The 24,769-nt window shown below is 39.0% G+C and overlaps 2 protein-coding genes across 6 annotated transcripts; one reads left to right on the top strand and one right to left on the bottom strand.

The window, feature by feature from the left end:
* Positions 1–448: 448 nt before the first annotated feature.
* On the bottom strand, positions 449–6,062 carry LOC105044621 (uncharacterized). 5 transcript variants are annotated; one of them, XR_012141342.1, is made up of 3 exons: positions 5,669–6,062; positions 1,364–1,546; positions 449–803 (listed from the first exon to the last, which is right to left on the bottom strand). XR_012141342.1 is itself a non-coding variant. In XM_019850349.3 (2 exons), exon 1 carries the CDS (start codon positions 6,007–6,009, stop codon positions 5,692–5,694), a length of 318 nt encoding a protein of 105 aa, XP_019705908.1. In that variant the 5' UTR covers positions 6,010–6,062; the 3' UTR covers positions 449–752; positions 5,669–5,691. The 5 variants fall into 5 exon arrangements, 3 of the variants coding, with proteins under 3 accessions (XP_019705908.1, XP_010920877.1, XP_019705909.1); XR_012141343.1 differs by having other exon boundaries at positions 1,364–1,515; XM_019850349.3 differs by lacking the exon at positions 1,364–1,546 and having other exon boundaries at positions 449–752.
* A 5,768-nt stretch (positions 6,063–11,830) lies between these two features.
* On the top strand, positions 11,831–23,579 carry LOC105044622 (uncharacterized). The gene is given in 9 exon segments (XM_010922576.4): positions 11,831–12,108; positions 12,190–12,574; positions 12,685–13,437; positions 15,336–15,525; positions 15,527–16,482; positions 20,445–20,615; positions 20,618–21,295; positions 21,298–21,756; positions 21,759–23,579. Coding segments are annotated over 8 exon segments (5,019 nt in total). The 5' UTR covers positions 11,831–12,108; positions 12,190–12,393; the 3' UTR covers positions 23,390–23,579.
* Positions 23,580–24,769: the final 1,190 nt, after the last annotated feature.

Genomic DNA, 24,769 nt, shown 5'->3' with positions numbered 1-24,769 from the left:
AGATTTGGTGCATCATAGAGGATTTTTTTGATTCCCATGGGTTGGATTTAAAAGAAAAAAAAAAAAGCAGTTATGTTCACAGATCTCGCACATCCATCGCTACCAATAGTTGGGGCACAAAACACACCTTTAGCCACAGCCTCCAAGGGAGAAAAGGAAAAAAAAAAAAGAAGGTATGAGATAGCACTTAACGAAAAGGACCTAAAACAAATTAACAAAATTTTCTTTATAGGGCAGGAAGTGCTGAAGTTTTCTTTCTGAAAAAGAACAGTATTAATAAAAAGAAATGTTTTCCAAAAAGCCTACATACATGAAGGATAGAAATGATTGAAGTCAATCCTGTAAAATTCTCAGGTTAAATAATATGACTGCTCAAATGGAGAGACAAGAATTGCTCAAAATGATTGCAAGAACAGTGACAGCACCGTGTTTCATGGAAAAACCAAAATGAAAACAGAAACCAGCAAGAGGATATTTCATTGGAATGCTTTCAGTGTTCATAGTGGGAAACATCATCTATTAATTAGTGAAAGGTTACCGATGATAGAAACGACGCTCATTTAAATGCCAAGTAATTCTCCTTTCTAAGAGTCACTTCAACCCTCAACCCTTACGTCTGGAATTATAGATGACAACAAAAATTCAACTATACAATAACGGATACCATCAGTTCAAATCCTCAGAATGAGTTGCAAGTGGTGCCTAGGAAAACGATCAGGAGCCTGATAAAGGTCTGAAAACATCCCCTCTATCTGTCATATAATGCAAAAAACCAGTGTGCCGTCACTTCCATGAGAAAAGCCCTGAATGAAGAGCTCCAAGTATTAAGCGAACTAAATTTTGCAGGATAAGCATGAACTTAGCGAAATATATAGGTCCATGATATTCCATATAAAATAGATCAAAAGGTTACTGGATGCTGGGAGCAATATGATAAAAGTTCAGAAAAAAGCAAACAGATTGTAGCTTTGCAAAGATATCAAGCTATTACTAAAGAAAAAAGAAAGCAGATTTCCATAGAAAATTGCATGACATAGCTAGTATGCAATCTTTCATAATATCAAGGTAACTATGCATGCCTTCCAAAATTTTACTCAGCGTGAAGATTTTTCCTGCAGCCACTTGTGTTACCCGTCAATAAGATTTTACAGCTGACTTGCTAACATATATCTAACAGTAGATAGAAAGACCTATGGGGATAAAACTTCCAAAATACTTGAGGGTTTCCCCTGCAGCCTTCGGGGAAAACAAAAATGCAGCAAAAGGCAGATATTTAATTTTAATGATCTTCAGCTACTCATGTCCTCTTTTCCTTTTAGGCATGCCAAACTCACTCTGAAGTATATCCACCAAGAGTCCTTACCATCAAGCTAGCTGGTTCTTTACAAGAGCCAATAGCCTTACAGCGAGAGGATAGGCACCCAACCTCACGTGGCCTTTTTCTCTCAGGAGTCTGTTCCCCAATATTTAGAGCACATGTAATTGCCAAGCAAATTGGTGTGCATCCTTGGATTTCTGAGAAAGGAGTGAATTGTAGACAAGTGCACTGGAGATAATGAGCAGGTTAACCTACTATTCAAATTTATAAAATGAATTTCCTCAAAGTATTTATAAAATGAAAGACAAAAAAAGTAGGGTAATGACAACTGTTCTAAACCAAACAATGATACATGATAGAAGAACATACAATTAGATTTCTTTTTTCCAGTGATGTTTATTATATTATATCATCTATTGATTGATAATCCTAGATTTTACATAAAAAACTGTGATCAGGGCTAGGATGACAGATTGGCAAGAAAAAAACAATTAGGAAAATGATAGGTGATCTGATCCAAACAACAAATTTAATAAATAAACCTAAGAGCACTTTTAAGCAGATAAAGAATCAGTCTTTTCGAACATGATGGCTATGTAGATTAAAGTATAACAACTGACAACGATCAGACTAAAATACTAAAAGTACAGAGAGGGATCAATGATTAAAGAAGGAAATTTAAGCTCCACACAAAGCAAAAGATCATGCCGGATGATAAGGCTAATTATTGGGAAAGAGAGTGTTTGTAGATTGACTAGGGGAAAATGGAGATGAAACACTAGAACTAGGGGAAAATGGAGATGAAACACTAGAGGGGAAAAAACATGTTGCCAAGCAGAAGAATTCACAGATTAACTCCACCCTACTGATCTGGAGTTAATCATTAATTTATATGTCAAACATCATGAACCTTGCTGAAAGAGTCACAGATCATGGCAACAATCAATAATTTGAACATAGATCTAATTAATTGTTGTAATATCTACTTTCTCCCTGGCGGTGGTAATGACATCGAATATAAAAGCCCAATGATCTTACTACACACATCAAGGCATGCATGGAAATGCATTCACAAAGTATTTCCTTCATCCACAACAAGAGAAACGATATTCAGTTAAAATTCTAGGGATCTCGTCAATGTGAGTGTACACACGTGGGGTGAATCAATATATCAGTTTCTACATTTCATGCTTGCATGTATGTGTGGTGGGAGTTTAAGCGAATCAGGCATTCACATTCACGTGCACAACACAGTTATCCATTCTATCATTATATGATTTTGTTTTCCTTCTGACTCTGTCAAAATCTAGACTGATATTTTGAGGAGGAAGGGTGCAAAGGTATAACTGATATAACTAAAGAAATGAAAAGCGGCACCCAAAAGAAATTCCAGCGCTCCACAAATGCAATCTAGTAAAAGAACATGTGGTTAGCATTCCCTGTTAATCATAGATGAAGATGCAAAAAAAGAAGAAAAAATGTAATGAACTAAATCTTGAACAAAGAACGCTACTAATATGTAGTTCAAATATGTCAGTAGAGGAATATCATAAATATCATAACAATTAGGTCTGATTTGTTTCTACAAGCACTCATCTAAGCATGAAATAGAACCTGGTCCATGGACAGTTACAGAGCATAATTTTGGTTTCATCGCTAAATTCCATCCTTGTGCCTTTCTAAAGTCATTGTCCTATTAGAATTTAGTTTTGGTACCTTTTATTTTCTGATTCAGCTATCCATTGTTCTGAAATAGACAGTTTAGTTCTCACCTTCTAATCATATGGTAACCTACTTCATGTCAGTGGCAAAGTAAGTGCAAATCTTTTCAACTTTATGATTAAGTTTTCACAAATCAGAATTCCAATATGGACTAATTCGTGAGAATTCTAGCAAAAATCCTCTCACCATGTCCTCTCAATACTCCCCTATCTCATGCTCCATCTGGCCCCCTTCGCACCCCCTCCTCTCTCTTTCTCTCTCTCTCACTTGCTTGATTCTCTCTCTTAAGACCTCCAATACATCTTATGTCATGCCCCATCTTACATGTGTCCTTCTCCCCCTCCCCTTTCTCCCCTCCCAAGCCCCTCTCTATCTATGGCTTGCTCTCTCTGGTGTTCTCTTCACACAGTCTAGTCTCTAGAGAACCTGTAACAAGGAGCAAACAATAGAGATCTCGTGCCCCATGCTTTCACTCTTTTTTTTTTAATGATTACCAGCTAACTAATTAGCAAGTTAAAAATCTATTCTTCCCTTGATAATTTCAAGGGTCAATATTTAGTATAGAAAATAGTTACCATTTTTAAAAGAAATGTGATAAAGCACAACTCTTCTTATTATTTAAAAATGTCCTATTACTTTTCACAAATTGTGGCAAAGCACTTTGCTTTCTTCTTTGTAATTTCAAGTCATGGAAGTTAGAAACAATGGGTCTTCCATAATACACAAACTCCAAGAGATGTTAAAAGGAATCTTCTCTCTGGTATTCTGATGCTATGAATTGACTTAATAGCACTACACCATGCGAAGAACAAATCCACAAGGAAAGCATAGCATGACAACTAGCAAGAATTTTTATCCAATTTATATGGGATTAGTTACAAAAGTCCATCTCTTTCGGCTTAATGACTTTCGAAAAAAGCCATCCTGACAATACTCTGATCCACTATTCCACAGTTTCCCTCCTCTCTTCTGACAATCCATGTTAACTTAATCCCCTTGCTAGTAAGGGATGAACCATCAATATTTGCTTTCCATGGCTAAATTCCTGTTAACTCCATCCATGAGCATCCTCCTGCATAGTCTTTATTTTCCCCCAATTTTACAGAACACGCATCTCAATATTCATATTGCAACTCAAAACATCATGCACTTACAACATACTCCAAACTAATAGAACACTGGCCTACTTGTTTAAGATGATAAACTCTATTTTAAAAGCAAAAAAAAAAAAAAGACAGAGAAAGAGAAACAAACATATCCATATGATAGAGAAGTAGGTACAAAATGCCAATGAACAAGTGGATGGTAGGGCAAGGGCACCTAAGAAGAGAGAACAAAATATGTTTGACCAAAAGAAAGAGCAAAACAATATACCAGCATCCAAGAGGATGAGAAAAAACATTAAGATAAACCTGCCTATCAAGAGATTAGAAGTCAAAAAGGAAAAAACTGTCAGGGTCTTGCATGCAAGTACATATAATTTTTTATATACAGTTAACCAATTAAGACATGGGAATGAGTACCTGGGGATACATTCATTATAGTAAGTGAAGGAAGAGGCCACAAGCCATAAGGAGATAGACAACAGATCAAGTGAGATTACGTTCAAATAGGAGGCAATGTCTGTTCCCCTGACCCTGCTAGTTGTCACTTTCAATGCAGATTTCTCCGATGGTTGTCACATGGGATTATCCTCCTGAGATAGCCATTTAGCTAAACTCTTTATTTTTTGATGAGATTATCAGATCACCGCTTCATATCAACGAGCGACCTGACAGCTTTCAAGCCTCCCATTTCACCATCTCCTTGCCTAAGCTTTGGAAATTTTGATAACCACTGTAGGTTCTTCTTTATTGAATTTTATGCAAAAATACGAGCCCACCACCCTCCTTCACAAAAGACATGCACATCTAGACCGTGTAAGGTCGTAAATTAAAGCTCCTAGACTCCTGATCTGGAACAATTTGTAGCAGATACTATGGCAAAATCGTTTGGTCACTGACATAGAAGCTATTGTTGCTTGACCTATATCTAGTTGACCACATTTGGCTTTCAGAGAAAGCAAATTCCAGAACACCCAAAGAGAGAAGCATAATGACAAGAAAGTAAATGATAAAAGGATTTTGGTACTCCGAGATTCACAGTTCAACACATCAATGTGAAAATAAAGTTGGTCAATTAACAGAATCAGAACAATAAAGTCATCTGATCTGCAAACGGGGATCATGAATGTTGACGTTTAGGTAAATGGTAGATTACAGAACCAGCAACGTTATGTATGGATTTATTGCTCAAAAGACTAGTTAACAAAATAGCTCTTCTAATGAATTCATTGCATATCTTTTATATTTAGAAGTATCAGCACAACGTTGCCATACATACATCTGCCCTATTTCAATAATCATGTTATCCATGAATAGGGAGCCAAACCACATTCAAGAACGCAAATAGATTAGCAAAATGATAAAAGAAACAAAGATAATCTCATCAGATGTGGAACGATCTAGATTGAGACATAAACTGGAAACGATCAATACTAGGACACGAAATCTCAGTCTACAAGTATCGTCAAAAAGGAAAGCTGGACCCAAAAAAGGGAAAGAAAACCAGAAAGCTGAGATCTTTTACAGCGAGATCGAGCGACGGGAGGATCAAGAACCGCCTGTGGCAGCGGATCGGTAGCGGTAGAGCTTGCCGAAGACGTGGAGAGCGGTGACGAAGCCGATGAAGCAGAGGCTCATCACCAGGACCACGGTGGGCGTCATCTTGAGACCCGGGGCTTCATCAGTGTAGAACCTCAGCATATTGCTCCCGCCGCCAGAGAACCCACCAGCAGAAGCCCCGCCGCTGCCGAGCCGTCTCCGCCGCATCCCCGCAGCGGCCGCCGCCGACCCCCGCGGCCCCACAGTGACCGGCCGCGCGCCCCCCGCGTTCGACGACGCCTGCGACTGCGAACTGCCCCTCGCCATCGGTGAGCTTTGTTCCTTTCTTGGAGTGACGGACAAAAAGAGAGGAGATTTACTTTTCTCTTTTATCCTTTCTTTAGCACGAGATCCAAAGTGGCTCTGCCACGGGCGGTCGGATGGCTCTAGCGAGGGCTGTGTTCTGGTGATCCGGCGAAGCATTTTAGACAATGATTGATGCAGGTAAGGGATGGACTTCAAATTTGCCCTTAAACCATGGCATTTTCCCTTTTTTCTTTTTTCGGCGTATAAAGTCGGCGCCCCAAATGCCGGTATTGTCATTGTGCTCCTTTCCAACCATATTTGAGAAGGTTTGAACCGTGAAACAACAATACTTGATGAAACTATACAAGCATTCAGTGTGGTGGTTGTTGCATAGAAAGATCTTCCTAATTGATCTCTGATTAGAAAATCGGCACCAGATATGGAATCCCTAGTAGATATATTGAAATTTATCCTCAACACATTGAGGAGTGGGGATAGCCAAGAAACTATAATACTGTAGTTTTTATTCTTACACAGTTTGTCGGGAGAGCTACTCCAGTGCCTTGTCAAAGTGTTGAGTGATTCAATTATTGAGACACAGTGAATTCATTAGTATAATGCTCTTTCTCATCATAGTTGATGTGTAGATAACTATTTAATTTGAAAGAACCTTTTATTAAGACTATTCCCCAACATCCATCCCATATGAGCAATAATATTGAAGAGAACTGCTTGGCTGCTTTGAATAATATTCTATGGGAAAATAATTCACAATTAACTCATGCATGAGGAACAAGATTAAGAGTAGACCATTTATTGTACGGTGTCGATGGTGCAATGTTCATCTGTAATGTTTTAACCATGGCATCATCTACTTTGAGTACAATACCAAGATATGTCTTATATTCGGGTCTTCAAATAATTTTTAGAATAAAATACATCTTTTCCACCTAGTGTAGCCTTAGCTGCCAAATGCAGTTTAAGATGAATGGAAGAGATATGGATTATTTGGTAGGTCAGCATGATAGGAATGATAAATACTCGGACAAAAGTGATGAACCAAGGCTTTTCCCAATGATCACAATATTTATAATATCTAACGTTTCAACCGAAATTTATTTACTTCAAGTCTAATACCAAGAACTATCTTATATTAAAGTCTTTAAACAAATTGCAGGATAAATCATGAACCCCTGCTTGATTTAACATCTTCTACTACTGTATGTTGTTTAAGATGAATAGAAGGGACATGAATTGCTTGATAATATGGCATAGATGAGAAAACTTAAGCAAAGGTTATGAAAAGGGGCTTTTCTTAATGGTCATACTTCTATTCTTAGAAACTGTAGATTTTGGTCTTCAGTCTTAGACAATGAATCCTCCAGTATTGGGATCTAGGTAATTATAGTGCAAGTGAGATATAGGGCGTGGGGGTGTGGTCTCCCTTCCTCCAAAAAGGAAAAAAAAAATAAAAACTAAAAATTCAAACAAAAGTTATAATATAAACAAAAATGATGATAAGATGATGGGAAAGTTTGAAAAAGTTGGGAGGATAGCCATGATAATTTATGAGATATCTAAAAAGAAGTGTTTGCCATTCTAGATAAAGGATTCAAACCTTTGAAATCTTGTAAATCAAAGTCCAACAACTCAATACTGGCAGAACAAATATTCTGTCATGGAAGAAGTGATCACATAATTGATATTCAAAACTAATGAATTGTTGAGGCCAAGCTCACCTCCAAATATTAGCAACAAAATACCAAATTAACATGCAAGTTAGAATAGTGATATTTAACTCATAGGTGTATTGATGCTTGCATCCGCAGATTATTTGATTTACTTTCAAATTTACAATTGTTTGTTGTTTTCTGTTCTAGCTATGATGAAGCGCAGGCGTATAAATTTTAAAAATTTAAAATTTATTATATTTGTTACCAAATGAAATGCAATACATAAATGAACACAGCCTTTCTAAGCACACTCACTTCATCAATACCACCTATCAATTATCTCTCCATAAATAAACAAAATAAATTGAAGTACTTTAAAAAAAAAAGATGTCTATCTTGGAAATTACTTAACATCAGTAAAATATTGTACATCGAGTCATTTAATGTGCCTCTTGTGATACTAATCCTTGATATGTGGGGACATGAGCGATCATGGTGAGACAACTGACCACATTATGCTAGGATACATCTATACTAGAGTTTTCTGAAACTAGTTTCTTAGTAACTTTAATATTTCATCGCTTTTGACCCACTATTAGGACTTCTGGATGGATCGGAGAATAAAGTATCCCAACATCAAGATGGCCCACGGATTGGATTGTCTAGTTGCCATTGGGTGCTAGGTTTTTTTTAAAAGAAAAAAATAATATAGTGTTTAGATTTGAAGCTCAAGTAGTTAGAGAAGTAGTAGAGAAGTAGTCTAGCAGGCAGCTTCTCTATTTCATTGTTAGATCTCTATCACTGACAGGAAAGATTTTATTAAGACAAGCTCGCTTCTCGGCTTTACATAGAGCATGGATGTAAAGTTGGTTCTCAGTGTACCTATGTAATTTTGTAAAGGATAAAATAGTCAGGAGAGGGAGGGGTAGAGGGAGGTGAAAAAAGATGGAAGACCGAGACTTTTTCTATCAAAACACCGGTCTCTACGTGCACCACTATAATATCAAATGTATAAATACTTCACCCCATGTCAATATAATGGGGAAGTATCTTACATCCTCCTTATTGCCTCAAAAAAAAAAAAAAAAAGAGACATGCACTTCGAACCAAGATCAAGGTCAAGGATATAAGGATTAATTAGTTAGAAGTACACAATCCTTGTGATCTTGGCAGGGTTCGGAAATCGAATTCACATGATAGAGTTCCATGCTTCAGTTGGAGATTGACTTGGTGGTTGGCTTCCTCGTGATTCTTTGCTTTATCAAAGAGGGTGTTGGTGTCCAAACATTTCAAAGATACCATGCAGTAGCTACAAGAAACAGTGGGCCAAGCAAAATTCTGATGCCACAAAGCAAAAGCAGTACTGCACGAGTTGCATCAGCTCATCATGGTTTCGTTTTGCTTCAAGGCTGGGGGAATGCCAAAATTATGCTCAACCACACTCTATAATAGCTGCGGCACAATAATCTGACTCTTGCCTTTCTTTTTTAGCTTGCTTGGAAAGACTATAAATCAAGATATGCTACTAAAAGAGACTGCTATTCTGGATGATATGGTGAAAACTAGTGCTGCTCTTGCTAGTGAATTCCTTTGAGCTTCAAAAATTATTTGTCAGTTGTCCTGGCCTCTAGATTTTCCACCCTCATGGCTCATGATAATCTTTTTCAAACGTCATAGTTCAATGGGTTCCCTCTCAAACCAAGGCAATTAAGGTTCCTCTTTGATGGATCATAAAGGGTTGGTTATAGCTGCGGGTACCAGCTCTCTCCATCCATTATCTTTGCTGGTTGATGAACTCATTGGTGCTTGGTACGGTTTATCTTTTGTCGTCTACGATGCGAGCAATATTTGGTTAGTGCGTAACCCAGCAACAATGGTTGCATGGATTAATGGGTCTTCTTCTTCATCATCCCACCCCTTTATTCTGGAATATCAAAGTGCTTATCAACCGCTCATCCTCCTTCAAATACTCCCATGTTTTCCAAGATGGTAATCAGCAAATACATTTCATTGCTAGCCATGGTTTTCCTCCAAATCCTTTATTCTTTTCTTCCTCTTCCCCCTTAGCCTATGGTTTAATGCTGGACGATAGTGAAAAAGAAAACTAACCACAAAAGCACAATCTTGGTTAGTCAGTCATATACATGTGCAATGAGCACTATCATAGTTTGCTATTCATTGCGATGGCAAATATATCAAGACACAATGGGATTGAGATCTATAATTCCCATTAGCACAAATAAATTAAGTATATCTATTAACAAGGTTTTTAAAGAGCAGCATGGGGCATATCAACATCCTAAGCTTATTTGCACCCATAAAGCAATAACAGCATGCTTGCTAGTTTGGTCAAAGCAAGCTCACCCGGCCGATCTTGTATGAAAAAAAAAAAAAACAACAAAGCAAACTCACCAGGCCATTCACAAATTGATCCCACCTTTTCTCCTATCGGATCCGGTTTCAGCCATGTACTTATAAATCTTTCTTTATATATAAAAAAAATTAGGTCATGGATAACTAATATAGAGGATATTTCGATTAATCTCGATAATAATAGAAGTAAAACCATCTCATTATCTCGAATATGGATGACTTGAAGACACGATCAAACTAGTTCGATAATATAGACTGTGGTTACGCCTATAGCAATTATCATATGAATAAACTAGTTGTAACTGTGATAGCATGTGGATGGTTGTTATAGCCAACTTATTCACGAACTAATCATTATTGTACAGTTATTATACATTTTATTCATCTCAATAATAGCTACTCAACTTTCACTACAAATAGAAAAAGTAGAGGATTCTTAGACAAACCATTATATAGATCCATTTTCGCTCAATTCTGTCTCTCTTCATTGTTCACTAAATTTTAACTAATTTGAAGATCGAAAGATTCTCCACAAAAAAAAAAAAAAAAAAAAAACTCTAGTAAGAGAAGTTTATTTTAGGTCATCAAGAAGCAGCAAGAACGATATCCTTAAGTTTAGATGACATACTAAAAGATTACCGATCTCATCATTATCTCGACCTTATTGATTTTAACCTAATCTTAAAGTTATGCAGTAGTATAATTATCAAGATAACATATTTTTGAACTTTAGTGTTGTTTTTATTTGTTCCTCTAAAGAGTCCAAAGCCATGCCCCCGAACATCTCTTTCCCCATCTTTCTTCCTCTCCTCTTCTCAGGCACAGATCTTCTACGGCATTCAAAAAATACCGCAAGATACTGTGTATAGTTGGATGCCGTTCATCTTAAGATGGATGGCCACGTACGCTCACATAAACATGTTAAAAAAATAAAAAAAATATATAAAATTTTAAAATATTTGAATAATTTGGATGACTGTTAATTTTATGATGATGTCATTTAATCATGGACAGCATTCTATTTTTTTTTGGAGTACCGCGGAGAATCTTATTTCCCCCTTCCCTGTCCACACATTTCGTGCCGTCAATCAAGCTATCTCTGGCGGTCCCCGTGAGACAAAAGAATATGTTACGTCCTTTAAATTTTCTCATCTAAATATTTGGTTCTCCGACACTACTTTACTTTTTAATCTCATTATTAAATTTCTAAAAATTGACCTAAATATAAATTAATTAACAAAAGACAATTACATCCCTTGCCCCTGGCCGCGCCAGACTTCCCAACCCCGTCCTCAACCCACGCGGCACCGTTCGGGGCCCGTCACGTCAGCCCTAGCTTCCCGCCTCGCAAGATCTCTCGCACGTGCGGGGCCCGGCCGCCTGTCCCGTTTCGGTTGACCGGGCGCCGTTAAGTGAAGTGGGAAGGATGCTGAAGCGTTACAATTCTCCCACGTTTCCAAAACGGTGCCTTCGCAGTCCCCTAACTGCCCCTCTCCTCCCCTCATATTCCGCGCACCGGCCCTCGCGAACAGGCTCGGAGAAAGTCTTCCGATCACAGCCGACAAAGTTGAATCGGACGGACGAACTTTTCTACATCGGAGTGTCGCCCACGAATCTAAAGATTGCGAGATTTAAGGCGAGGAATAGGGGTGCGGTTGTAATTCTAGGAAGGAGGCGGGGTACATAGGGGAAGGGAGGAGGCCGCATAAAGCCAAGGGGAGAGGGGGTGGACTTAAATAATTGTCGGGGAATAGGATTTTAATTCAATAATAGAAATTCTAGCGGACGTGAGGGGAGATTGAATTCGAGTTTATGGCGCCTGCGGAGGGGCATTGAATTCCAGGCTGGGCTGCCCTCTTTATCGGCTCACGTTTTCCGCTTTCTCGACGGCTCGGCGCCTTCCCTTCCACACAGCCGGAGAGAGAGAGAGACGACGCCTCTGAAGGCCTACCAGCGGCGGGCGACGGAACGACTGAAGACGGCACGATATCGCCAAGGGCGACGCATACGTCTGATCCGACGAGCTCTTCTCGCCCTCTAGGGCATCCGAAACCTCTCCCCCTCTCTCTCAGAGGTAGGAAAAACCGCTTCTTGGCTCCCCTTTCTTCCTATCTGTTCTCCGATTTTGATTTGTTGGTTTTTTTTGGGGGTTTAGATCTGGTTTTGCTCCACAACACAGGAAGAAACCCTAGAAAATTCTCGTGGATGCCGGTTTCTTGACGGGATTTGGATCTCTGAACCAAGCAAAACCGAGAAATTTAAGCAGGTAGCTCCGAGGAAGGCCTTCTACGGATTGGTGTCTGTAGTTATTTTCTCGTGGTTTTTGGGGCATTGATGCCCTTTGTTGGTGGGATATTTGATGCCTCCGGAACCAGTGCCTTGGGATCGCAAGGACTTCGTGTTGAAGGAGAGGAAGCACGAGAGAGGGCCTGGCTCCGAGGCCTTAAGCACCGGTTCCTCGTTCTCGGCACCGCGGTGGAGGGAGCCCTGCCACGGGCCCCGTGATTTTCCCCGCGCTTCCCCTCGTCGGCCTCCATCAGGTACTTGCCCAAACCCAGCTCGGATCTGAGAAATCTAGGGCTCTTCCCCCTCCTTTTCCTTGTCTTCCTGATGATTATTCTCTCTTTTGGTAAACTCTCTTCTTCTAAAGGTCACTACCGGCAGGGAGGTAGTTACCATCAGATTTACCCCGAGGAGTCGGGCGGCCATGGGTGCACCCCTTCCCGGTCAGATAGATTTTGGTTGGAAGATGAGAGCTTTAGGCCTTCTTCCGGAAGATATGGCGGCGGCGGCGGCGGTCGAAGCAGCAGTGGAGGCAGCAGGGAGAGCCGGGGATCTTTCCGGCGGTTCCCTTATTGGGACTCTGTCGACTTCTCACGGCAGCAGCATCACGACCCCCATATGACCGCTCAGAGGTCAGTCGCAGTTCCGATCCCCCCCGCATCTCAACCCCCCTTGAAAGATCCAAATGATAAGACCGGTGGTGATGTGGATGATGGCTCGGGCACAGGCCACAGATTCGATCAGGACCATTCGTTGGGTTCGATCTCGTGGAAACCCCTCAAGTGGAGCCGTCCCGGCAGCGTTTCCTCCACGAAGGCTGGCAGATCTGAGTCGGAGGAGACCGGGCTCGAGGTGTTGCTGCCTCCTGGAAAAGAGAGTCCGATCAGATCTCCGGTGACGTCTCCTGCACCCTCTGATGAGGGTGCTCCTAGGAAGAAGCCGCGTCTTGGGTGGGGCCAGGGGCTAGCGAAGTATGAGAAGCAGAAGGTGGAAGGGTCTCTGGATCCCTCTGGGACTGCTGCCAAGGTGGCTGTCAGTGACACAAGCCCGAAAGTTGTTGGTCTTGCTGGATGCCCTTCTCCCGCAACTCCCGGATCATTCACTTGCAGTTCGTCACCAGGTAAGATAAGGCTTTTCTTTCTTTTGTTTTTGTAGTTTTTCTTGATATGTTAGTTTGATCTTTAGTTTGTTGATATGTTTTTGGAGTTTCTCCTGCATGTTTGCCCAAAAACCTTGTATATCTTTTGCTTAAATTCGACGTTTCATTTTGTATTTCTTTGCCCTCGGTCTTTATTTATTTATTTTTTTTCCGACCAACGATTTGTTGAATTGCATCCTTAATTGTAAACTTTGGCTTTTTTTTGAAATTGTCAATATTTGGCACAAATCTGTTGATTGGGTTACTGGTATACTTTCCTCATTAGCTTTTCATCTTGTGCATGTGGCTGAAAAAGGTTTAGCATTATATTTCTCCTACTTTCCTGTTCCTGTTGCCCACTTCTAAAAGTTAAATGTGATTATCCTAAGTCCATTATTATTTCCCTTTGGTTGGTCCGGTGGCAGGATTGTTCCTCTACTATTGGGGATAGTTAGGAAGATATTTCGATGGGCTTGTGCTTAATTTTGCTGCTGCTTTTCTAGTATGTCGAACTTGGCTGTTCTTGAGGCAGGTGGAAATGTGTGATATAACTTTTGGTTGAAGGAAAAATTGTGCTGAGAAATTTTTAGGCCAATTCGTCAATATATCTATCATATGTTTTTAAAAAAATTTCCAATTCCAGGTTCCTTTGTTTTGCTTGGTGATTGGTGGGCGTTGCCAGTATGCCAAATTTCAATTGCTTGCAAACAGTTAGAATAAGAAAACTATCCTTTTTGAGATTATTGTATTTGTAACTTTTAAACTTGGAATTTAGGTACATGCGTATAATGAGGGTCAACTATGGCCTTCTTTTTGGTGTTTGTGTATTTTTTTTTAAAATTATTTATTTAGTTATTCAGGGCCTTTAACCTGTGGTACAGGAGCCACTTTGGTCGGCTCAGGACCCAGAGTAATCCTGGTGAAATTGATGGACAATTTTAGTTGTGTGGTTATTAATCAAATTTTGTTGTTGTGTGGCTAAGAATATTTCCTAAAATAGTATCCTGCTGATTCAGTTTGTATTTTGGTTTATTGCTCTGAAAAGCCAAAATGCTTTTGACAAGCCATGCAATTTGGGCATATCTTGTACTCATCATTCAGAAGAAATGAAACCGAGAAGACAACAGGCATTGTCGTTCTCCCATATGATGAAAGGCTAAAGCAAGTGAAAGTTATAGTCAAGTTTGATTTCCTGATTGTATAATGCCACATATTTTCTGGTGGAATAATGTTGCATTAAACCCAACATTGCCTGCATGGTCATTCTATTTGCACTGACGCTAGCCCTTCATTTGATTAGCATCTGCTTAGGTTATCTGGTGTCCACTTTGAATTTGTTTTCAACTCCATTTTTGTTGCATTTTCAACTGATATTTTAGATGTCCATCATCACTGTCCTATCAGAAACAGTGAATGTGAAGAAGTTGACCATAAACAACCCTTTTTTCTGCATTCATGGGTATCGTAAAGGCTGAATGTTGTTTGTTCAATAAATGCCTTTTCCCGGATATGATATGTTTCTGCTTTTATGTGGGCACCCTCTCCATGCTTCTGCTTTCATGTGAGCGCTCTTCATGTTTCTGTTTTCATGTGAGCTGATATATCTGTTGTATGATATGTTTATAATGTCATTGATGTTTATCTTCTTTTTTGGTAAAGATGTTTATCTAACTTTAAGAAACTTTTATGCAAACAAGATTTTATGAGTCATACGATGGTGGGGATAAGGTTGGTTGATTGTCATTTTACACCTGTCCTTCTCATGCTTATATGGAATTTTAATTTACATTGATTGTTAACTAACTTAGTTGAAGCATTCAAATACTTAATTCTCAATGGTGATTGGTAATCTAACCTTTTTCATGATTCTTCTTTTGCAGCAGGCATAGAGGAGAAGCCTTGCATCAAGGCAGTGAATGGTGAGAATGATACAAGTTATTTCTGTGATTCACTTGAGGAATTCTCTACTAGGTTGGGTTACATGGAGGGCAATCCTATTAATGCCCTAAATACTCTGCTTGCTGATTTATTGCAAACTGAGGATGCCAGTTCGGGGGATTCCACTTCTCTAGACAACTGCTATGAATAAGTTGCTGCTGTTAAAATCAGGTATTTCTAAGGAATTGGAAAAAACTGCATGTGAACTCGATTTGTTCGAAAACGAACTCAAGTCCATGGATAGTGATGCTGAAAATGATCCTTGTCGAAGTTCTTTTGTAATTCCTCCTAATAGTGCACCAGAACCTTGCATAGAGTCATCTGATGTTGCATCAAAAGATTCTAATCCTTCCAAGGATCACGAGTTCTCTTCTTCTGCATGTACAGGGAATACTACCCTATATACCAATTCCTTAAATGAGCATAATACTGAAATTAAAGATGGGGATGTGGATAACCCACAAGCAGCTTCTTCTAGATTTAATGATTCAGCATTCTCCAGTATGGGAATTTATGATCACGATGATGAAAAATTGGCTGGACGCTTTGAGATTTTTGAGGACAGGTTCAAGATCCCAGAAGTCCAACATTTTATATTGTCTGATGTGGAAAGACCTGCACTTATATGTGATCATGGAGATGGGAATTGTGTAGAGGCAGGAAGAAGTAGTGAGAATGGTAACTCTGAAGCAAGTTTACATGGCAAGACAGACTGTAATTTAATAACTTTAATTATGTCTACTAATTGGGATGCTGCAAAAAGAGCTTCACAAGTGTTTCATAAGGCATTGCCGACTGATCCACCTCAGTTTGATATTTGGGAATCGGTTAAACTTTTGTCACAGAGGAAAAATGATCTCAGAATCAAAGAAAAGCTTGCTATTCACAAGTACTTGCTGAAATTCAAAGAGCAAGTTCTTGCTCTTAAGTTCAGGGCACTCCACCATTTGTGGAAGGAGGATCTACGATTGCTTTCGATACGAAAGCATCGTACAAAGTCAAGCAAGCGTTTTGAATTAAGTAGCCGAGCATCACAAGGTGGTTCTCAAAAGCAACGTTGTTCTTTCCGGTCAAGGTTTGCACTGCCTGGTTAGTCTTCAATTTGATCTTACGGTTTTTAGATATTGAGCTCTTTTCATGAATAAGGTTTTGATTCCATGTACTCATTTTGTAGCATATTTTGTAGAATGGGAACTTTTTTATCACTAAGCGTAGCCTAAGATGGTAAGAATATTACAGTATGGTAGGTGAAGTGTTTCTGCACTTATATAATACAATTCCAAGCAATTACAAGCAACAGAATGGGGATAATTTCACTTCCTTATTTGCAATTGTATCCTTGAAATAATATTTCATTCTTTATTTAAAATGCTTGAAATTGCTTGATGACTGTTGTTTCATCAATTTTCACTTGAGCAAGCTTTTGTGTTTATGATATGCTTATTGGTGTTTGTTATTTCAGGGCACTACTATTATATATTTTTTTAATCTTTCTTGCCCTGTAAATATATTTATTTTAGGTCCCCAGTTGCTGTTGTCCAATAGACACACTTGTCATAGCATCAGGTGGGACATGAGGTAGCTCTTTAGCAAAGAGTGTTTAAATCACTAAAATTTCTTGAGTGGAAAGTTTTATTTTTTGTTTTCCTTGTGAATAAAATTTTGACGGTTAAGGATTCTCTGTGAGTATGGCTATTGTCTTCTAACTCATGAACTGCTGGAATGATCTGTTGGTCACTGCACTTCCTAAAGTGATAGAGTGCGGTTGCCAAATTTTATGGTTATTATTAAATAGAAGTTCAATATATACTAATTGTTGTGAAAAGGGTGGAGTTTTACATTCGACATGGAATATTATGTATGTTGAAGGTCATATGGGGTGAAATAATATGCTGTTTTTTTTTTTGAACATCTAAAATTTGATAGGTCTGGAATGATAAATCTCTGTGTTGGACATGGAATCAGCAAGTCCAATTAGTTCACGAGCAGTTTAAGTGTTTTGTTTGGTATTGTTTACTTCGAAAACACACATTCAGCCAATTTGATATCGGTTAAAAAGGTTTGTAATATGTTCTATTTTGGAGGGTCTTTTGACATTCTTATCCTCAATTAAATGATAAAGTTTGTCATTGTCAATTGTAATTTATTGTTGATCTTGATATCCATCCACAATAACATCTCTTTGAGAATTTAAACAATTGTACTCAAGGAAGACAGGATGGTATCTGTTCTAGTATACCAAGTTAATATTGGACTGGAGAAGCAAATCTACTGCAAAACAAAATGAACTGGGAAAGACACTTGGTCAGTAAAAGTAATGAGGAAACACAGCTCAAGACCTGACTGCAAGCAACGAAAATATGATTGTAGATATACCAAGTTTTATGGTCTAGCCTCCCTTTTAGTCCACCCTCTGATTTAGTTAGATGTTTGATATTCGGTGAGTATAATTAGACAAATGGTGCTTGTTCTGGTGATTATTCTAGCTTCTGGAAACTGATGATTGCTGCTGATTGGAGGGCATTTATTGTACTTTAGGCACTGATTGCTAGATACATGTGTAGTTTTTGGCAATAATGAACAGTGTGTCATGTATTGCAGCTGGTAAGATGGTGTAGGCATGCACGGTCTTGTATAATTAAGCTAGTTAATAACTCCAAATGAAAATTATCATAAGTGAATGAAGGTGATGTAACAGTAGGTATATGATTTGTTGCATCATTATATTTTGATTGAATGTGTTCCATGGCACACCTTCAGGATTATGTTTGTATTTGGTGCGCCTACGAGTTTCCCATTTTTAGTGGGCATATGTAGATTGAAGCTTTGTTTTGTGTATTTGTTTTTATCATTGTCGTGGATTGACTACTTTTACTTATGGCCGGTTAATGTGCATTTCTAAGATTATCTAGTATTAATTTAATAGCTTGAACTGTATGTCAACAGTGAATTAGAATAATGGTGTAACCATAGAGAATAATGGTTTTCATGAAATTGGATACTTAATACAGCATTGTGGGGTTACATGGAGAACATATTTGTGTAACTTGAGAGTGGTATGAGTGCAGACAAGCTTCGGAGTTTTGAGCAATTTCCACCTGCTTGTGAGTCTCGAGGGCAAGAGGACTGCAGTATGCTTATTCATGTTTAAGGAAGTGGTGCCAATTTATAAGTAGTATGTAATTCTAAATGTAACTCTTAACATGAATTGTTATAACACAAGGAATTATTCAGTAGGAAAATTCTACATTCAATATATTTCTCCATTCAATCTGCTGTGTGCAGAAGCTTAAGTCACATATTCTTCTCTGCTAGTCCTTGCTAACCAAAAGCACATCCACTCGACCAGTTATCCTTGTTGTATAACAGTATTAGTTCTAAGACTTATCTGTGTGAATTTATGTTTTGGTGCAATACAGAAGTTTTGCTTTGTAGACCAATCTCTTGCACTGAGGTTGATGTTTGAGCACCCGGGTATTTTGCCAATCATTCGATTAGGCAAATTCTCCTTCTATATATGTTTATAATTTCAAGGAATATATTTATACATTTTATGAATTTTTTATATCATTAATTGGTACATTATGGACCCAGAATCTGATCATGTGTTAACTGCACTGATAGTATTTTGCATTATAACTTCTGATTTTTCTTAAGGTGCAAGCAGAAACTTCTGTGAAGTCCCTCCATATCTGTGCTTGCACTTTTCGAGCGTCATGAATTATAAGTTTGCTAGTTCATACTGTGTTGCAAGGGTTTGTAACAGTTGCCAACAGATCAAGTTTCAGAAGGGAAATACCGGAGGGGCAAAATTTCACATTCGAGTGTATCGTTTTTCGAAAAGTATCTACTGATAAATTCAAAAAGATCCACTATCTCTATTCTTTTCTTCTTTTTGTTTGTGCACTCCGATTTTGACAGTAGTGCTAGGTGTTGCTGGGATGACTTGCAATCATGCTTTCAAAGTTGAGAATTTGTCAAGTGATTGGATCCAATGGTGTTATTTTATTATTCTCGCTTCAAAAGAATGGTTTAGGCATTTGTTCAGTTTTTTTTTTTTTGGATATTTTTCTAGGTGGATGTGGGGATTCCATATGTTTATTGCTAATGAGTTGGTGGTTGACATTGTTTGTGAGAGATGGGAAAATACTGGTCTACATAATGTTAAAGTTACTTGCAAGGAAATTTTAAGTTCTAGCTGCTTGCACAAAACACACTTTTGTGCACTCTGTATATATTTTTTTGCACTGTTCATATATAATTTTCCATATAGTTTATAATTTTTTAATTAAAAGTAATTAATTAGTCGGTCTGCAGCCCATTTCAGCAGTTGTGTTTGAAATGAGGTTGGTGAAATTTTCTGTGCAATGCACTTTCTAGATCTTTATAAAGATGGATAAGTGAAAAGTTGCATTTTCATTGTTATGGTATACATTGATGTGCCATAGTTATTTGGTAAAACCATCTGAGAATAATGATGAGCATATTCAATGGGATGTTCTGGTATTATAATTGTAAAGTTCGTCATCTTCAAACTTGCCATAGGGATAGGGGGATTCGCTGAAACTTTAGATCTCGTTATAGACTAAATCACCTACAAATCAGAACACTGTATGTAGCTGAAGTGATGTTTAAGCTAGCACTGCAAATGAATATTATATTCCTTAGATATGGTAAGTTTTAAGTTTAATGTGGTAATATAGAGCACTCTTAGCAGATAATGATCAGTTTCTAGGAATATTGAGACAGTATCGAGTGCTGGAATGCCTTATCTTGATTGAGGGCTTGTGGTTGGTGGTTGATTCACGGCCACAATTGTTTTTAATAAGTTTTCATTTTGTTACAGCATATTTGGTGTTTCTTTGATTGTTACGATCTTTAAATGTGGAATTGCTGTAGTGTTTGCATGTATCTTCTTGTACACAATCTCCATATGATTTAACTGACTGTCAAGATTGTTGTTATGAATTATCTTTTATTTTGTCAAATTCTGCATCCCATTGTTATTTTATCTTTTTTTGTCATCTGAAGTTTTATTTTTCCTTTTGCAGCAGGTAATTTAACTCTAGTTCCTACCACAGAAATATTAGAGTTTTCAAGCAAGCTGCTGTCGGATTCCCAAATCAAGCTTTACAGGAATAATTTGAACATGCCAGCCCTAATTTTGGATGAGGAGAGGAAGCAGACAAAGTTTATCACACATAATGGACTGATAGAAGATCCAGTCTCTTTGAGAAGGAACGAGCAATGATAAACCCATGGACACAAGAAGAAAAGGAAATCTTCATGGAGATGCTTGCCACATTTGGTAAAGATTTTACAAAGATTTCTTGTTCTCTTAACCACAAAACAATAGCAGACTGCATTGAGTTTTATTACAAGAACCATAAGTCTGAAAGTTTCAAAGAAGTAAAGAAACGGTTGGATCTTAAAAAGCAGCGACAGTGCATGCCTACCAGCAGTTATCTTGTAACATCAGGAAAGAAGTGGAATCGTGGGATAAATGCTGCTTCACTAGATATGCTGGGGGTAGCATCGGTGGTAGCAGCATACAGCAGTGGTAATGCAAAGAGCCAACAAAGGTATGCTGGAAGATCTATTCATGGAACCTATAATGGCCTGAAAGTGTCTTGTGGGAATTATAGGTCATTGGAAAGGGTAAGCAGTGTTGAAATACCAGGGCATGAGAGAGAAACTGTAGCTGCTGATGTTTTAGCGGGCATGTGTGGCGCTCTATCCTCTGAAGGAATGAGCTCTTGTGTTACTAGTTCTATTGACCCTGTTGAGAAGATGAACTACATGGCGGTGGAGCGACCCTTGACACCAGATGTTGTACAGAATTTAGATGAGGACACTTGTTCAAATGAAGGCTGTGGCGACTTGGACTCGTTTGATTGGACTGATGGGAGAAGTCTGTGTTTATCCGAGCTTTGAGCATGTATGGCAAAGATTTTGCAAGGATCTCACGGTGTGTAGGGACAAGATCAAGGGGACAATGCAAGATCTTCTTTAGTAAAGCTAGAAAATGCCTTGGCCTAGATGTGATCCATCAAGGAATTAGCAATGGGGGAATGCCATTGGGTGATGCAAATGGAGGAAGAGGTGATACTGATGATGCTTGTGCTGCTGAGATGGATTCAGCAATTTGCAGTACTCAGTCTTGTTCCAAAATGGATGCAGATGTGTCCCAGTCTGTGGCCAAGATTAACATTGAAGGGTGTGTTCATGCCGCAATGGCTCCCCTGCAGGCTGAAACTGATAGATCAAGTGAGCAGGGTGTTGTGGGAGGAATAATTCTGGAGGGAGAGGATGGGAAGGTTGATAAGCATGTGTCTGTTCTTCCTGAGAATAAGCTGGTAAGTGGAGGGACAATCCTCAGTCTGTTATAACTTTGAAGAAAAATGCTGACGCTGCATTAAGATCTAATGAATCTGTACAGCTTCATGAAGCTGTAGAGTGTGTTGATGCAGAAATGAAGGTTGGGGGAAGTATTGTCTCTCCAGTTGAACCTGTCTTTACAGCATGTGTGGAAGTTGAGTCCAAATCTCACATTGATGATGTGGTCCAGCAAAAAGATAATGATGGAAAATATTCTGTTGATGTGTTGAAAAAGGAAGTAGATGTGCCTTTACTAATGCCTGAGACTGGGTCACGTAATAAACAGCAGATGGATGCAGACTTAACCAACGGTGGCAAAATTTTCTCTGCAAGCAATTCTAAGGCAGATGTAAATTCTTTGCTTCCAGGAAAGAAAGTTGTTGATTGTCCCAGGTCCACATTTTCCCCTGACTACCGGCATCAGATACCGCTGGATCTGCTTCAGTGTCTACAGAAGAAACCTCAGGGCATCTCCTTGAAGCAGGAGAATCCCCATTCTGCACCGTTGAACTCAGTGTTGCCTGATCCATCTTCTGTTTGTTTTGAGGGCCCCCATCATGTTGCCTCCCAGGCTAATTTGAATTTTGAGGAGCATGAGAACAAGCAGCATCATAATCCAGTAGTCAGAGATCTTTACCAGCAGTATATGATGAGAAATCCATCACTGAATCAAGTTGACAAGCCGTTGCAAATTCTCAATGGTTATCCGTTGCAGGTAATAAATCAGGAGGTGAAGAGAGAAGCAGATCCTCTAATCGGTGAAAAACCAGTTTTAATGGAAAGCCATCCCAAGAAAAATGGGGTTTCCCAATCAAATCAGTTCTTTATTTCAGAGGTGCGTGGCGACCATTGCAACCATTCCAGCCTTTCACATCCGAGGCCAGGGGTACTGTTTCCCCTGAGTGAGGTCCAACCAGAAGCTCAGTTAAGACATTGCTCTCAGAATGCTTGCTCTGAGCCTGAGGAGCAGATGCACCGAACTAGTGATGTCAAACTTTTTGGGCAAATTATCTGTCATCCATCATCCTCACAAAAATCAGATTCTTCCCCGCATGAATGCAATAGCAAGCCCTCCGCACCGAGAATTAATAGGTCTTCAACTTGGAAGCCATCTGATGCTGTAAAAGCTGGCATGCCTTTTGCGTCCACATCTGGAAATAGTGGCCATGTGGGGCTGGAGGAGTTGCCTGCAAGAAGTTATGGCTTCTGCGATGGGAATATAGTACAGACTGGATTCTCATCCTTGCCAGAATCTGCTGTCATGCTGGCGAAGTATCATGGATCACTGGCTGGAATGTCATTTTACTCTGCTAAAGATGGTGTTCCTTGCAGCAACGGGATTTTAGCTCAGCAGTCTTACATGCAGCACTTGGCATCAGATGGAAAGCGGCTTGAGAGCTTCTGTGAGCTGCAGAAGAGGAACGGGATTGAAATGGTTTCAGGGTTCCAGCAGCAAGGGAGGGTTGCAAGGTTAGGAACAAACATGGTGGGGGGAGGCATACTTAGCAGTGGAGGGGTGTCAGACCCTGTGGCGGCCTTAAAAATGCATTATGCTGCAAGGGCCAAGGTCCTTAGCAGTGAAATGGAGTCATGGAGGGGGGATATAGGAGGGAGATAGCGGAGACTTGTTTGGATAGGAAAGGGTGGTTGGTGATTGCTGGCGGTAGAAAAGGTTGGTCGGGTAGATGTTGGGATAGAGGCGTGGTTTTGACGCCCTACTGTATCATATTTAGCTTTTGTAACTTGAATGAAATCAAACAGGAGGGGGAGTGAATGGCTTTCCTGTCCATATTGTTTGGTCTTTGAAATAGTTGCTTTCTAGTTTTCTTTCGTCTTCCCTCTGGGTGCCCAAGATTTTAAATCAGATGGGCCTTTACTATTTTCCATTATTTCTTCTCATCTCAGTATACACGACCAATTGATTCATACCTGTTGTATTGCGGATTTTGCAGCTTTCCTTACATTTAACTATGTTAAGAGAATTATCTGCGTGTCTATATTGGTAATTGTTCTTAGCATCCAGGGGGTTGATGAGCTTCATCATTGTTAAATTGTGATTTGTAGTGACACTGAAATATTTTTCATTGAGAAGTATAGCATGAAAAAAGGAAGAGCTTCCTATTGATGGATGGCTATGTTGTCATGCCTGTTAACTTATCTATTAGATATCTATAATGTGGATCTATGTACATGATTGTGATGGAGGATATATGTTCCTTTTGGTGACATAAGATCAGGGATTACATATTCCATTTTTGGAGTTCACTTGTGGTTATGACAATTATTTTGGTTAACAGCATGTTATTTAATTTTTTCTGGCACATCCTTGTATGTTTTTTATGATGTCTATCAGTCTATCGGTGTGGTTTTGCGTGTTTTTCTATTTGAGTCTCTCCTGCTGTAAATGGTTTGATGTCTCTTTAAATAATCAGTGTTAAATAATCAGTGAGAGCATTTTTGCCTCTCCTACTGTTTTTCCTGCTTAACGGCAATTTAGTGAGGAAAAGGATGCTAACGGATTTTTCTTTGAATTATAATTTTTGTGTTTCCTGTAATATATGGTTAGAGTTAACAATTTGAACTAGACAAAACATAAAATGAGGGCACGTAAAAGACCGAGTAGAATTGAAGTTTGTCGACCATGGAGAGTCGAAATTTATTCTGCTCCAAACCTGTGGGTCGTTGTGACTGAAGTTCTGCTCCGAACCTGTGGGTCTTTGTGATTGTAGTTCGTAGAAAATGTTTTATGAAAAACTATATGGCATTAATATATCGATGCAATTATTCACCACTTTTCTAATAATTATGGATATGGTGCCAATAAGCCACTTGGGCCATGCCAACCAGCATGCTCTTGCGTTGCAATGCATCACCGTGCATTGTCTATATTTCATGATAGTGTTTAGCAACGCCGAAAACTTAATAGCACATATGAACATCGATTGACTTGTCCTGCAGTATCAAAGCCCAACATAACATTGCAATGGTTGCTGCAAAG

This window comes from Elaeis guineensis, chromosome 5 (genome assembly GCF_000442705.2).
Source record: "Elaeis guineensis isolate ETL-2024a chromosome 5, EG11, whole genome shotgun sequence".
NCBI lineage: Eukaryota > Viridiplantae > Streptophyta > Magnoliopsida > Arecales > Arecaceae > Elaeis > Elaeis guineensis.
The sequence above is the reverse complement of the archived record's forward strand: the minus strand, read 5'-3'. Positions and strand labels throughout refer to the sequence as shown.

Excerpts from the sequence above, each read along its gene's own strand:
- LOC105044621 (XM_019850349.3), bottom strand. The coding sequence starts at position 6,009 with ATGGCGAGGGGCAGTTCGCAGTCGCAGGCGTCGTCGAACGCGGGGGGC.